The sequence below is a fragment of the Dermacentor andersoni genome, chromosome 6, assembly GCF_023375885.2.
Source record: "Dermacentor andersoni chromosome 6, qqDerAnde1_hic_scaffold, whole genome shotgun sequence".
NCBI lineage: Eukaryota > Metazoa > Arthropoda > Arachnida > Ixodida > Ixodidae > Dermacentor > Dermacentor andersoni.
The window spans coordinates 185151349-185166832 of record NC_092819.1 but is presented as its reverse complement, the minus strand read 5'-3'; the positions used below and the strand labels follow the sequence as shown (position 1 = coordinate 185166832).

The following is a 15484-nucleotide window of genomic DNA, read 5'->3' as shown; positions in this document are numbered from 1 at the left end:
ACATACCGCGCCCGTGCGAAGAGAATTACGGAACGCCAACGAGGAATCTGACAAAGTAAAGGAGGCATTGAATCTGATCACAGCTTCGAGCTCGTAACCTCGTCGTGTGACACTCCTGCAACAGGCGTGACCGCTGAAAACCGCATACCACCGGAAACTTCAACAGGGTCATCCCTCGGTTGCATAACTGCCATCTGTACGGCCAACATGAACCACACCCACACCGTTCCGAAACATAGAAAAAAGAACGAACTTGCAAAGCCCAAACACACGGCTGCACGCACACATCACGACACTACAAGCGAGACGCCATGCTGCCATAGAATAAAGAACAACTTATGCTGCTACGACCACAGAACACCTATACAAACTTAGAGAAGGGAAACTGTACCTTCCACAGTGCTACGGAAATAAGCATAGCGGTGGCGTCGTGAACTAAAGTATGCGACCACAGGTGGCGCTGTACAACAGGAAACGGAAACGGGGTTTTGCACACGCTTTACCAGGTGTTCTGTTGCTTTACTGGGTTCCTGGCTGCTGCGCCTCGATCGTGCTCCCGCCAGTTTGGTTGCTGTGTGGCAAACGTAGCGCCTACATATGTAGGCGCTACGTTATTACAGCAACCAAACTGGCGGGAGCACGATCGAGGCGCAGCAGAATACATGTAGCGCTGAGTCATATCGAGTTAAGGCACACTCTAAACTGACTTTTATCCCGAGCGGTTTTTCGTTTATTACGCCGCCGTTACCCTGAGTTAAATTGTGCCGCCGCGCTCCAGCTGTTGCATTTCGTGTAGGGCTACTGACAGAATGCGGTTTCCAGATGGCACGATGGCCTCGACTGGAATAAACGCACACGACACCAAAGATTGAGTAAGCCTGAAAATATTTTATTTGCATTTTACAAGTACAACAAAAAGCACACGTCTACGCATCCACACAAACGCGGTTACATAGTCAAGAAATGGCTCATTAATAAGGGTAGCACAAACGCACAAGAAAGAAGACCTAAGCTACAAAACGTACGGTCGGCTGCTAAGTATAATAATTTCCCTGTCACCGCGTGTCACTTTTATACAGCATCCTTACAGCACTACCAGGCCGGGTAGTTTGGCGGAAAGAACGCAACCGCTTATACGGCCGTCAGCTGCCTCTTCCTTACGGGTGTCATAATTATCCTAATCTCCGCATCAACGTCGTGCAAGTTCGCATACAGGTATCTGTATCTGAACCATATGTGCCAGCTTAATACACGTGTAGTGAAATTATGATAACCACTGCGTCTCATCAAACGTATTGGTTTTGCAAACGCGCATTACAGCTGACGGAACGACATACTGTAAGTGAAGCACAAGAGAGCAAGGACAAAAGGAGGATACAACACTTGAAGAAATGAAGAATTAGTAGGCATACAGCAAACAAGCGATGACGGAGAACACACAATGATGCATCGGGTGTTCTGTGACATCGGTTTGCGTACTTGCGGTGTTATGGAGATCAACGGCATAAAAACGTACCTTCAAGCGTACTCCCTCAACCTCCGCCGCATTCATTATGATAATCAACGCCTAAACAAAATGAGGCACTATTCTTTGCCAAGAGTAGACCTTTTTACAGCAAGTCTATGTAATGACTCGCAGACGAAACCAGCATGCTTTCGAAAATGTTTTACCGCCGTAGTATTCGAACGCCAACGGCCAGGAAACACATCGATACCAATAGGCTGTCGGCTGTCGGTGGTTAATCGAGCACAAAAACCTTGACGCTATGACTAAAAAGCAGCTTCAACAATCAAATTTCTAAAAAATCAACTGCCTATTTGCCTGAGGTAAAAAAGCATCCTTAGACACCTCGATTGTTCATGTCAATGGTTTGTGTAAATTAAAAAATTCAGCATGTTCAGCGCCCCTAGCAGAGAAAGCACAAATTAAAGTAGTCGACCAAATTACAGTAGCTCCACTTGCGCGCTTACGCTGAAACGCGCCTCGATTGATTTTTCGCCCTCTGTGGCCATTTGTTGAACTTGAGAGTGTGCGGGGCCTGCTACGACTGGCTACGCTGCTACGGTTGCCGGATTAAAACTGACTACTGTCACCAAGTCTAGCAAGCGTCTCAGGAGCTGGCAACCTCGGCGCGAAGCAACATGGCGGCGCTCTTGCAGTTCCCGATTTCAATGCATGGGCTATAGTGCCTAGAATATACTGGCTAGTGTGCCGTCCGCGGCCTCCCGGGTGGCACCGGATGCAATGAATGCCGGCGGCTGTCGCTAGGAGCGCTGCAGTGCAGGTGGGTGCCGCGGCACCATCCGGTCTTCGTAGGCCGCCGTGTTTCCACCGCATCGGCAAGCGGGCTGTTGCGCTTTTTGTTTTTATTAAGCCGTAGCAGCAGCAAAGTTCAAATGTGGGCAGCTGATTTATAAATCATGGTTTGTTTTGAGAACAACAGGCTTCTCTAGCGCTTGTCGCTTGTGTGAAAAGCGTGCGCTATCTGAGCTCGGCTTCGAGCGGGGAACCTGATGTGTTTCTATGCTGGCGAAGAGAAAACGTAATTTTTAAGGCAAATGCCTTAGATCTCCATGTTCCAAGGCCGTGTTGCGAGGTACAGAACATATCACACGATCCAAGGAAGGCCAGAAACGAACCAAAGCATGTCCAGCCGTGTATAAGAGATGCTAAATGATTAGCAAATTTAATTATTGATTATAGTGATTGGATTAAGGGGTATTAGGTTGAATTAGGGGGATTAAGGTGTATTAATTAAGGAGGATTAGGGTGGATGAAGGAGGATTAGGGTGCATTAAGGTGAATTACAGTAGGCTTTACAAGGCGTTCGCCTTCGTACGTGTCTCTTCGGCGATAGCTAAGGACACTTGTTTTTTATTCTAGCCATGATGGCAGCGTAATTTTTTTAAGGGTAAGTTTTAGGTTACATTTATCGTTCTAATAAAGTAAAGGAATTCTAAGGTTACGTTACTGTTCTATTGATGTTATATTAATGCATAACCATTGAAAACCGCTGTAACCGATCATCCATTGAAATGACTTGAATTTCGCTGTCCTCTCTTTTTATTTGCTGCTATTTCTGCATATTATCGTATTGTTGTCCTCATAGGTCTGAATGTCTTTTATTGTTTGTAAACCATGTACCCATCTTCTCATAATGCCCATTGGGCCACAAGGATAGGATAATAAGTAAAAAATTTTGCCTGTAAAATGGACTGCATGCGGTGTTCTGTGTACTATACATTCTTTAATACCTGGTAAACACGTGCAGATTTCTTTTTATGTCTGATATAAGTGAACGAAAATGGGAAACAGATCTTTCATTTAAGCGTAACAAATATTTTATTCTCGCGTAACAACAGTCAAACGCGGGCATATAAGACAGCCCTAGATGAGATAATGCACACATACATGAAGAAGATAGATCTAGTGGCAGTGACGCAGTTTAAAGAGCTTCTGCCGTTGCCTTTGCGCTTCCCTCTCTTTGTTGATGCCTTTTACGAAAAAAGCGAAACCTCAAGAAAACGTAGAACTTCTTCTCAAAGCTGGTTTTTCATGCTCTGGGCACCCTAGTTGGGGAAAGGCCAGTGTCTGCAGCTGACCTGAAAAATCGGCTAGACTCGCTACATGTAACTTGTTTTTGCTAAAGAACACAGTAAAAGCATCTTCCACGGCCTTCACAGCGGTTGACAAGGTCTGACTAAGATAGACAAGGCCTCCATTTTCAAAATGCGTAGTGCAATAGCGAAGCAGCGTCGGCACTAGCTTCAGCTTTACTTACGCAAAGAAGCCTGCACACTGTGGTCAAGAATTTTGGGCAGTGATCTTTCGTGCAACATAACAGTATAGTAGATCAAAGCACTACTGCTCCTTTTTTCTTGTTTTTTTTTTCCCTGGTACTCACGAGAAGTAAGGTGCATGCCTAGGATACTCAGGAAATATCGTGGGTATAGCGTAGGGTTTCAGGCGTGGTTTATCGCGGGGAATCTCGTGGACAACGCCGTTCACGGTGATAGACAACGCGCGGTCGACTAAGCTGTTTTCGAAATGTTTTTTACAAACCACAGCAGTTGGTGCCGGCCTTCTGTCCACTCTCCTGATCATTCTTGCCCATTCTGCTGCCGCTTCGTATCAGTGGTGGAGTGAACAAGGATACACGCCCTTTGTTCGAGCGGTAGCCGCTTCGACACAACGGCACAAAGCAGGTCCTCTCCTTGCACTGTCTCTTCGGCATTTTTTCATCGCCGCCGCATAGTTCTCGTAATGACAGGCACACGAACACAGCAGCGACGCACTCACTCTTTGACAACACCAAGAACAAACACGCAACGCTGTAATAACACTGATAACGCCAACATAGAAACCGACGCAACAGCTGCGAAACTGATATGCGAAGCAGACGACACGCGCAGTCTGCACCCACCCGTGTGGCAGCGACCTCTGTCGGCCACCGTGGGCATTCATTGCAGGCGGCGCCACGCTCCTCCATTGAAAAGAGCGTGTGCACGGCACACTAGCCAGTATATTCTAGGCACTGTACATGGGCCCACGTGCATGGGCCCTATGGGTAGCTTGTCCTCTAGAGTCAGTATAGTAACTCTATGTTTTTCGGCCCAGCTTTTCCTCTAGAGTTGTTCTACTAACTCTATGCCGTAAGACGGCCGCCATGGAAATGGGCGTCTTGCGCTGGAGTTTGAGGTATAGCAGCGGCGCCTGGTGGCGGCGCGGGAAACGACATCTGGGTCGTACCAGCTTGGGTCGTATTGAGCCCTGGCTGTGGCGAAGCACGTTTCTAGGCCGAGTTTTGCGTCGATTCGCACTTTTTTCTGCCCTGTTGCGAGTGCGAAAAGGCTCGTCACTTCTCACAGACCACGCCGACCACGCTGCGAGCTAGCCGCAGCCTATAGTTTCACGAAAACGGACTCTCCGTGAGACGTAATGCTGGAAGCAGAAGGAATCGGCGACGCCGATCCGGAGGGACCTAGCTCAGCATCGAAAAAGCGTCACCATCGATACTGCTGCGTCGTGGGCTGCCATGAACAAGAAGGCCTGAATCCCAACATCCGATTCTATCGTTTCCCTTCAAGGCCTCACGAAGCGGAGCGTCGGGCGCGCTGGGTAATTAACTGCAGTTCGTCGCGCTGGGTAAGCGAAACTTCGCGCCATGCTGACTGCTTCACCTGTCTTGAAGCTTGCTTGATTATAGATCTGCGTTCTAAAATTCGGTCTTTTGCACCTACAGTCCCGACGGCAGACCGACATAGCAGCAGGCATGGCTGGTGATTCACGATTCGAAACCCGGCCACTGTGACAATTAACAATTCGACCGGTGCGAAGTGGTGAAGTGCCCAGGTGTGTGCAAATGACCACAAATAGCCGGGCTGATTAGGTGACAATTCACTACCCCGGCCACTACGAGCAGCACAGGTTATAGAGAGTTAAATGTGCTCATACTTGACCTCAAGCCAGCATGTTGAGGCATCGCAGCTAGACAGTATTGAGTACAGCAGATCGATGTTCGAGCGTTGTCATTAAAAGCTACATCAAGCGAGCAGCGCACAAGCTCGCGCTGCAGCGCGATTCGCACGTACGTGCGAGCTCATATGCATTGCATCAGTTATTACCAGTTACTAAAAGGGACAGATGGCCGCTACTACAACGCAGGCATAACTACTTGTTTAGCGACATGCAGTCAACAAAGAGTGCAGGAGACCCGCCGTTTCGCGGCATGTCGAAAGACCGCTGCCGTCGCGGCGCGTACCGTCGTGTGCTCGAGCAGTTCCGTACACATGATGTCTGCTTATCGCTGCTGTGGATTCACTTATAGCAAGCATTTCCTCGCGTTTGTGCGCCTGAATCTAGCAGCGTGCAAACCTTACCTGAAGTTCCACTTCGTACGCGACTCGCTTCACTTGCGATTGACACCGCGCTAAAACTTCGCCGCTTAATTCTTGAACGGCATACACGTATTCGGCACTGCATAATTTCTTGCCTTTACGCAGCGTGCCACCCCTGAAAAATATCTCCGGCGCCCGATATTCGCTGCAGGCCGTGATACAACACAACCGAAAGTGGCGGGTCCATATTGTAAACGTGCTTTCCGAAGCAGACGACCGAGCTTGGTACGACCCATTTTAGGACAGAGGGCGCTTTTTAGCACCTTTTTCGCAGCGCCCCCTGGGCAATGCAAGAGCCCCATGAGCGAATGTGACATCATGAGTTATAGCGAACGTGACGTCATAAGTAAACGTAGACGTTTCGGGCACCGGCCGTCTGCTGTGCCCAGGGCACAGCAGACGGCCCTGTCGAAATTGCAAGAGAAGCGCTGAACAGATCGCAGAAGCAAACGACAGCCAACAGGTTATAACTAGCGCCACTCTGCTCGTACGTTCTTTGCCTAGCGGCAAAAGAGGCGAACTAGACTAGGCGTGCTGGAGGAGGGAGATCTGTGCAGGTCTGGAGTTCAGTTGGTCGTGGATTCATGCTGGTTAGGGGAAGTGCTGGTGTAGGCGAGGTTATAGAGCGAGGTGGGGACCCTACCGACCGCGTATTCTATGTATGCTACGATGTTAATGCATCTGATTGTACATTGCCAGCAGTGCGCATAGTTGTTTGTGCTCCGTAATATTTGTTGTTTTCTGTCTGCATCGCGTCTCAGCCGCGAACTTTATCGGCGCTGCCGTGTCGTGCTTTGAGCAACGGACCGTGATTTCGATGGAGCCAAAATGGTCGAGCCCATCTTTGACTATCAGTTCCGGCTAATACTGATCGGCGACAGTACTGTCGGAAAGAGCACGCTGCTCAAAGCGTTTACCGACGGCAAGTTTCACGACGTCTGCGATCCGACTGTCGGCGTCGACTTCTTCGCAAGGCTCATCGAGGTGAAGAAGGATGTCAGAGTGAAACTTCAACTGTGGGACACCGCCGGACAGGAGCGATTTCGGTAATGTGTGCTTGCTCGGATTAGGAAGGTTAGCGGGACGCTTTCTTGATTGCGGCCGTGCCTGTTATTGCGCAGAATGGGAGGCGCTTAAAACGACGGAACGCTGAGCGGATCCATGGGAAGGTAGGCGCACAAGAGCAACGAAAAGACTGCGCATACGCATACAGGAAGGAATTGCCAGTCCGTAAATCATGAAACGCGCTTTCCACAGTGCTTCAAATTTCTTACCGAGGGACCGCTTATATGCCACGCGTGGACATTGAGACGCTCATCCTTATGTCCCAAAGAAATTGCAAATTTACGAACGCTCTTGAAATCGTAAAAGCACATCAAAACAACCGATTAAAGATCATTTATGCTAAATCTCTGATTGATATAACGACCTAAAAGGAAGCTACAGGGAACTTTATAGAGTGCTCTTGTATGGCATTCTAGAAACTTGTATGCTTTAATTACTTAACATCTGTTTTCTTTTTCTGTTCAACTGCTCTTTATATATCTGCATGGTGGCACATGGGTTTTCTAACTTATTGCCAGCAGTAAATACAATGTTGACCTCATATCGAATACCTACTTTTTAGTTCTATTTAACAGGTAGTGAATGTAGGGTATCACTTGATGCTCCTCCTCTTGCCATCTATGCTTTCTGCAGCCATGTAAAGGGATATACCTAATGTATATCTTGAAGCATGTTGAGATAGTGGCCATGGAAACAACAGCAAAGCCTGCTTTGATTAGATTTGCCTGCTGAAGTGAATGACCACCTTCTGTTGATGGACACACAATGTGGATTTTTTCTAAATTTTTTTTTTTTTTGGCAGCTCTAAAATGCTTGGAGAGAAAGTTCAACAAGGGTGTGAATGATCTCGGAGACGATCTCGCAGGGTGCAAGTTTGGGCTAGTTGGTTCAACATATTCTCATGTTATAGTGACGGTCAAAAACACGGTACCAAAACTGTGAATGACGAAGCTAGCTCTTTATTGGGCGAACTTGTGCCCAGCAAAACAAGTAACATTCAGGCACAATGACAGCGGCAAGCAAAGTCGTCGATCGTCGAAAATCTGATAAGCAGGTCACGCGCATTGGTTCTTATACACGACTAATCACAGGTTCTAAGGTAATTGCTGGTGCCCGCGTGGCTTCCAGAAAGTACTACACAATTTGCATCGTGCATGCAGTCAGATTACAAATGCCTTGGTGACAGCAGCCAACGGATAGAACTATCGATAACATTTCAGCAACCTCTGATACATGCAGGCATGTCCTGCCCCCAGCTGTAGCATTTAACATTTGTTAGCTGGTGAAAAGTGGTTCCTGAAGAAAGATAAAGAAGTATGTATCTCAATAGTTATGCTAACGACACAAAAAGCATTCTTTGGAAAGAATAAACATGTTGAAAGTCAGTCCCATGTTTCATCCCTTCTCTTGTGTCCAAGTTCTACATTTGTGAGAACATCTCGGGCATTACTGCCAACATGCATGATTGTCCAGGAAAGTCAAGGTAATAAGCTAGGAAAGACTGCCGCCATGTAGAGGAAGAAACATCAGTTGAACGAAAAAGATCAGACAGGTGTTACGTAAATTACATGAACAAGTTCATAGACTGTCGTATAGGAGTAGCTTATTCACTTCCTTTTAGCTCTTGTTACCTTTATGTTGGGCAGACAGGTTGTTGCATTCATTGGAAATTATTCGTGCTCAAATGGTTCTTTACAGGTGGAATGCCATCTAACCTTTCAATGCACTGTCACAATTGCAATCATACTACTAAATAAGAAGATAGTGATGTTTTATTCAAACTTAGGAAGAAGTGCTGGTAGACAAGACATACCACTAGAAGCAATAGCACATAGTTAAAGGGGCCCTGCATTAGTACTTTGTTTGAGGGCAGCATTTTTAATTTAGATATTGTTAGTGGAACCAGACAGAGTCAAGACCGAGGATGACATCATAGGAACTGTAGGGGAGGACGGCGAACAAAACAGAAGTTTGGCGCCTGGCAGAGGCCAGCTACAGGAGACATACCAATGTTCGCCACATGTACAACACGTGATGGGGCAGGGGTCCTAACTTTCTTCAACTGCTGATGGCGTTGAGAACGCATTACGAAAATGGGTGCCGGTTTGGTGTTGAACAAAGCTGAAACAGGTAGGCCATCCACTTCAACATTGATCAGGTTCTGATTGGTAGGGAGTGTTAACAGAGGAATTTGAGGGCAGGTCGTAATAGCAGCGTCACCTCCAGGAGCTGCAGCTGTCAGTTTCCTGAAGGAAAACGCCAGGAGTAGGGTGGCGATTGAGGTGGCATGGGGAGGTGAATGACAAGGTCGGCGTTGTGATGGGGACAAGCGGCTGTACTGGGTCGCAGTGTTCTCAGCAGATGTCTCTGGTTCAGCTTGGGTTGGTACCTGGTGCTAACTTCGAGGTGCATAGCGGAAGCTGGAGAAGCTTGTTCGAGAATGCGAGGGCCAAGGACTTCAGCAATATCGTAAAATGTGTCTTGTGCCCCCGGCACATGGCAAATCTAACATAAGTTACAAGGAATGACATTTGTTTATAATGCCAGTTTTTTGCTTCCACATGGTAAGATGCAACGACATTAATTGAAAATGACATTTCCAAATGAATGGGTTGGCCAAACTCATTCGCATTTGTTTTGGAACTGAAAGTGTATCCTCGACACCAGGAGCTTGCTGATTTTTTAATTTTTAGAAGTTTTTTAAATCAGATAGCGCGATTACAGAATGCAGGCTTTCCCAGTTCTGTGATCATTTCAGTATGCGAGACCATCTTGCAGAAAGAGAAAAGAATAAGTTCCGAAACATCACAAACAGAAAAGAATAAAGACAAGAGACAAGCGCACGGGGTGTCATACTTGCACACGTTGTCACACAATCTAAAGAAAGTTTCTAATAGACATAATATTAATTTGCTTTTCAGTGCCCCGTGTAAGCTGTCCTCGATATGTAATCGTATGAAAATGCACGAAAGGCCCCTGTGCACCACAAATCATAAATCCCGTTTCACTGACTGCAGGCGCAACATTATCCATCAGATACGGCTGAGCCGTGGAAAAACTTATATAGGTCAAATGGGACAGCGTTTCAATGAAAGAGCTCGTCAGCACAGCAGTAACTTAAAGAATGCCTATGGCAGTCATTTAGCAGGACATTGTAACAAGTGTCACTGCATTCCCATATTTGAAAAAACATAATTCATAGGGAAAGCAAAAGGTAAGAGGAAAAGGGAAATAGAGGCTTATTACATTAGAAAGGAAGGAGATAAATGTGTAAGCACTCCCTCTCTTGCCTTGTCGGGAAAAGAGATAGCCTTTTTGGATGAAAGATTATGATGTTGCTGATTTGCAGATGTTTTTGCGACTGGTGCAAGCATGCCTATGCTGAAGAAAGTATAAAATGGCTGGAGAGTTTTAAATAAACTTCCAGTTGGCAGCGTCAGTGCTTGTCTGTGGTATGTTTCCTCGTGTCCTTGTTTTATTGGTGCTGTTTAACCTCAGTTCTCATAATTTTCAAATGACACTAGTTTTCGCTGTGTGACAACGCACGGTGATACGACATTAACCGCAACAAATGTCATTCGCTGGAAATGACGTTAGATTTTCCGTGTGACAGAGGTATGACACATCTACATCAGAAGCAAATTTGCTTGTCATCAGGTGTCTTCCACGCATTCGGATCGCGATAAGTGTGAGTAGGACAATGGCGTTGGAGTGGGTTGAAGGTGGCCGAAAGGTAAACGTCAGGACGGTTCACAGACCTGATGGTTTGAAGGCCCACGTTTGCCACTTCTTGACAAACAACAGATTGTATAAGTGATATGGTCAGTTGGGGATAACTGGGTTCCCCTCGCTTTAAATCTCCAGGGGATGCAGTTTTAATTTCGCGTCAAACAATTCTGGTGATAATTAATAAAGGGAAAATCAGACATCCACCCGTCCCGGACCAGGACAAATTTTTCTTCAACTCTGAGGCTTTTCTTTCAAGGAACCCATATAGGTTTCCTTTGTAGCAATTGCTGCGAATGGGTGGATGTCTGATTTTCCCTTTATTATTTACTTCTCTCCACCTTGTGGGTTTCCGCAGAACTACTACGTCAAACTCTGGTGATAGCCTCCAACGTTGAAGGCTGAGTAGCCATTCGACCATCCTCACACATTGATGTTGCTGCCGTGTTCAGAAGGTGGGCAAAGTATTGGTTGATGCATTGGCTTTTATCAGCTTCGAAGCATCTACATTCAGTAATAATTTTATTGGCTGTCGTAGATTCTTTAAATAGGATCAGGTTAAACTCATCGTCCACCGTACCTTTGAGTATATGCGCAACCTTACCGGCTTCTGTCATCTTGCCATTATTTTTTCAGCAAAGGGCCAGCACATCTTGAATGTGCGTCAGGTTCGACTCTGTAGATGTCTGCACATGCGAGGCAAGTTCTTTCTTGATGATGCACAGGCAGCCTGCAGGTTGGCCAAACAACTTGCAACGTTTCGTCTTATATACGCTCCATCTTGTGAGCTCCTCTTCATTGTTATCAAGCCAGGTCTTCGTAGTTCCCTTTAGATAAAATACGCTTTCCAGCATCGAGGTCAGGTCCCACTTGTAATGTATGGTTACATTACAAATAGAGTCGAATCCAGTCGATGGGGTTGCCATCAGTGCCAGATAAGGCCCCAGGACCATGGGGTGGAGCCAGGATGCTGGATGGCATGGCTTAGTTTGTTTGTTGGCGCCACTGACGCAGTTTCACCGCTGGTAGAATGCAAATGCCTAGAGTGGGGACTTGGTGGCTGTTGCGGATCCCCATCTTGTGTCGGACCCCCAGCAGTTCCACCAATATGTTACATGAAGGCAACAAAAAAACGTATTCACAATATATTTACAAGGCAATCAAGCACTGAACCTTATGGTCGAGAGCGCGCACCAGATCAAAAGCGACTTCAACGCTCCTCTAGAGGAATAGTACCATTGCAATGGCATCACACCGTGCCGCGAAGTAAGAGCAGAGGGAATTATGATAATTAAAGCACACAAGTCAAAATTATAAGTTGCGGTAGCTTCAAAATACAAGCAAAATGAGAGTTACCCTCAACTGAAATTTTTGTGGCTCTGGATGCCACATTCCACTCTCCCATTATGTAAAACTGGTGCCCAATAGCAGCAAGGCATTGAAGCTCTGAAGTAGAAGTTCAGGTGCTATGTTTGCCAAGCCTGCTCAGCTTGTTGATGGCTTGTATCTGTTGTTACAATAGCTTTCACATAGTGGAAATTAGCATGCCACATGCTCAACGTGTTGATACCATCATTTTGATGGCCACAAAACCTTCTGTGCAGCTAAAGGGGCACAGAGAAGTGGCCAACAAGCTTTCTCTGGTGCATTTATGGACTCCTTTACATTAGCCTTTGATTACCTTATATTGCATAAGGAGACATTGTCATGTGATAGCTGACATCTGTCAAAAATGCATGTATGTTTCCTTGACTGACAGGTTGGTGTTGCCTTCCCATGAGCTTTTGTCTTTCTTTGTATCTGTTACTGTGCGACTTTTAAGCTTATAGTTGGCGTTTATATTGTACTTCTCATTACATGGTCATGTTTTGTATGCTTATGTAATCATACTGTGAGAATGGTGCACTTGTACCATGTAGATTATAAGTAGGGCTGTTCAAAATAGTGAAAATTTCTCCTCCGATTTAGTATCAATATTGCAAAAACTGGCCTCAGAATATCTAATTGAATGCCTTCTTAGTTCTAGTTCATGAATGAACTGAAATATGAACTTTGCTGGAATTTGTTCAGTAAGAAAGAATGAGGCTTATGTACATTATTTGGCATTTATATCTCACGCTGTTTGCAATGGAGTGTCTGAACAACTCAAGAGCTTCTGAGTGACAAACACCTGCGTTCAGTTGGCACCTGGCAGTACTAATGAAACAAGGGGACAGCATGTCACAAGATACATGTGCGGTTTGTTGAAGGGAACATGTTTGATACCACAGCAAATCCATAGTTGGGCCCCATTTAACTGTAGCTACCTGTTGCAAAGAAATGATTACATGGTGAGATTGGTCAAACAATAGGGACAACATATTTGTATATAAGCTGCCTAAAAGCAGGCCATTCTTATTCAGTACTGGAAATTATTTGTCATGATTTACCCATGCATTTGATCCTAGAAGTGGCGCTGCAACTGTCTTGCAGCAGAATCATTCAGAACAGTCCTTCCATCGTTCTCTCTCCTTTGGGGCTGCAATAAGTTTTATATTTAGAAATGAATATTCAGTAATTTCGAATAGTAGATTCTTGAAGAATCGAATACAAATTGAGTAGCAGAGACTATTTGATTTGTATTTGAATATTTGCACACTCCTAATCCGATGCCTTTCTGCATTGTGCTTGTGTTATGTGAAATCTGTCTTTGGATGGCCGTGGATTTGTCATTCCCAACATTGTTGTGCAGCCCCGGTTGTCATCACTGTTGTGCCAACTCGTCTCGTGACTGCCTTTCAGTTCCATCACGCGCTCCTACTACCGCAACTCTGTGGGTGCCCTTCTTCTGTATGATATAACCAGGAGAGCCAGCTTTGAGCACTTGGTCGACTGGCTGTTCGAAGTCAAGCGGCACATTGAGCCGCACAAGGTCATCTACCAGGTCTGTTTGTTACATGTTGCCATTCCAATTTTAGACCAGCATCACATGTTTATTCACACTATGATTTGCAATCTACAGGTCAAGGAGAGCTCTTTTGTTTAGCCAGAGTGCATCCATATTAATGGGAAGAGAGCTACAAACAACTTGCCACTAGTGAGATCCCAGTCTCGACACAATTCTCTGCCAAGTAGTAGTTTATTGTATTAAGGACAGGTATGGGGCGGTGTGCTGCTAGGCTCAAGGTTGCAGGTTCGATGCCCGATGCGGTGGCCACATTTCAATGGGGCAAAAATGCCTGTGTACTTAGATTTTGGTGCACAATAAAGAGCCCCTGATAGTCAAAATTAATTGGAGCCACCCACTACAATGGGCCTCGTAGTCTTATTGTGGTTTTGCCTCATAAAATCCCAGAATATTTTTTTATCAAGAACAAACAGGAGAAAGAAAATGATTGGCCATAGGCATCGTAATTGTTGCACTTCCCAGTGGACACCTGAACTGTCCAGCGGCTGTGGGGAAAGATGCAGGCTGATAGAAAATATGGGGGAGCCACAATAAAGTACATGCAATAAAAATAACAGGACATAAGTGAAAAGGGGATATGACTATTAATATTATTTAAAAGGAAACGGAGAGAAGTAATCAAGATACACAGAAATATATGTGTAACTACAATGCTCAACATGGTGCTATGTCAGTCAGTCACCTTAGGTGCCTCCAGGAAGACTGGCCTGGGCCCTTTTACGAAACCATGTGGTGGGAAAGAGCAGGGTTGTCTCGATTCCCAAAGGTATGCCACTGTTTGGCCATATCTGTCCCTTGTGCCAATAAACACTATGCATAATCAAGTTTCTGAAGGTAGACAAGAGGGCCACAGAATGTAAACTATTATTTCTGACATTTACACGAGGCATACTAAACTCACTGCAAACAGTTTCTCATAATAGCGTCTCCAATCCCTGTGTTGTTTCAGGTATAACCATGCACCAGTCAGTTAGTACTCTTTTATTTTGTTTCTGTGAAGTGATAGGTGGCAATTTCAATGTCAATTTATTTATTTATTGGTAAAAATACAGAAAAATACATGTGCGTAGTGTACATAAGGAGGTCCCATAGTTAAAGACTGTGTCGGGACCTGCTGTTAAAGACACTTAAGATGGTATACAATGTTTAAAGCAACAGTAGTACAGATGAGAGCTAAGAGTAATATCAAAACATGCTTATGGCATATGAGTAATAAGAACACTTGTTACAGCATGACAATATAAAAAAACAGAACAAAACTAGAAAGAAAAGGACAATATCAGTAAGTATTTATTATGTGTGCTTTTAGTTCTATTTTAAATTGGTATAAATTTTTTGCATTTTTGATTATAGGTGGTAGAGTATTCCAAAGTGATATCGAGGGAAATCCCGCAGTCTGTTTACCATAGTTCGCACTTTAGGTAGACGGAAATTATTATTGAGTGCAAATCTAGTGTGACTATGAGCTATCAGGTCACAAGGTGAGAAGCAGATCGATGGTAGTTCCTTAGTCATATATTTGTAGAATAAAATCTCTAGAATATATTTGGTGAGTTCTGAAGTGGTTAGGATGTTGTTTTCATGTAGTAGTGATTTTCCATTTGCAAAGCGTGAACTGCTTGTAATAATTCTTATGGATTGGTTCTGGATTACCTGGAAGGATGCCAAGTGAGTGTTATAAGTGTTACCCCAGCATATTATGCTGTAGTTCATATGAGAGTGAATGAATGAGTGGTATAGCGAGATTAATATATTATGTGTAAAGTAGGGATAAGTTTTAATTAGGATGCGAATACCATATGCTATTTTCTTTTTTATGTGAGAAATGTGATCTTTATATTTCAAGCT

The 15484-nt window shown here is 45.0% G+C and overlaps 1 protein-coding gene across 1 annotated transcript in view; it reads left to right on the top strand.

Annotated features, from left to right (window-relative positions):
* Positions 1-6440: 6440 nt before the first annotated feature.
* Rab39 (RAS oncogene family member Rab39) overlaps positions 6441-15484 on the top strand; it is a 33075-nt gene continuing 24031 nt past the window's right edge. The window contains exons 1-2 of the mRNA XM_050170420.3: positions 6441-6944; positions 13471-13612. Coding sequence (XP_050026377.1) covers positions 6727-6944; positions 13471-13612 — 360 coding nt within the window. The 5' untranslated portion in view covers positions 6441-6726. The remainder of the gene's footprint in view (positions 6945-13470; positions 13613-15484) is intronic.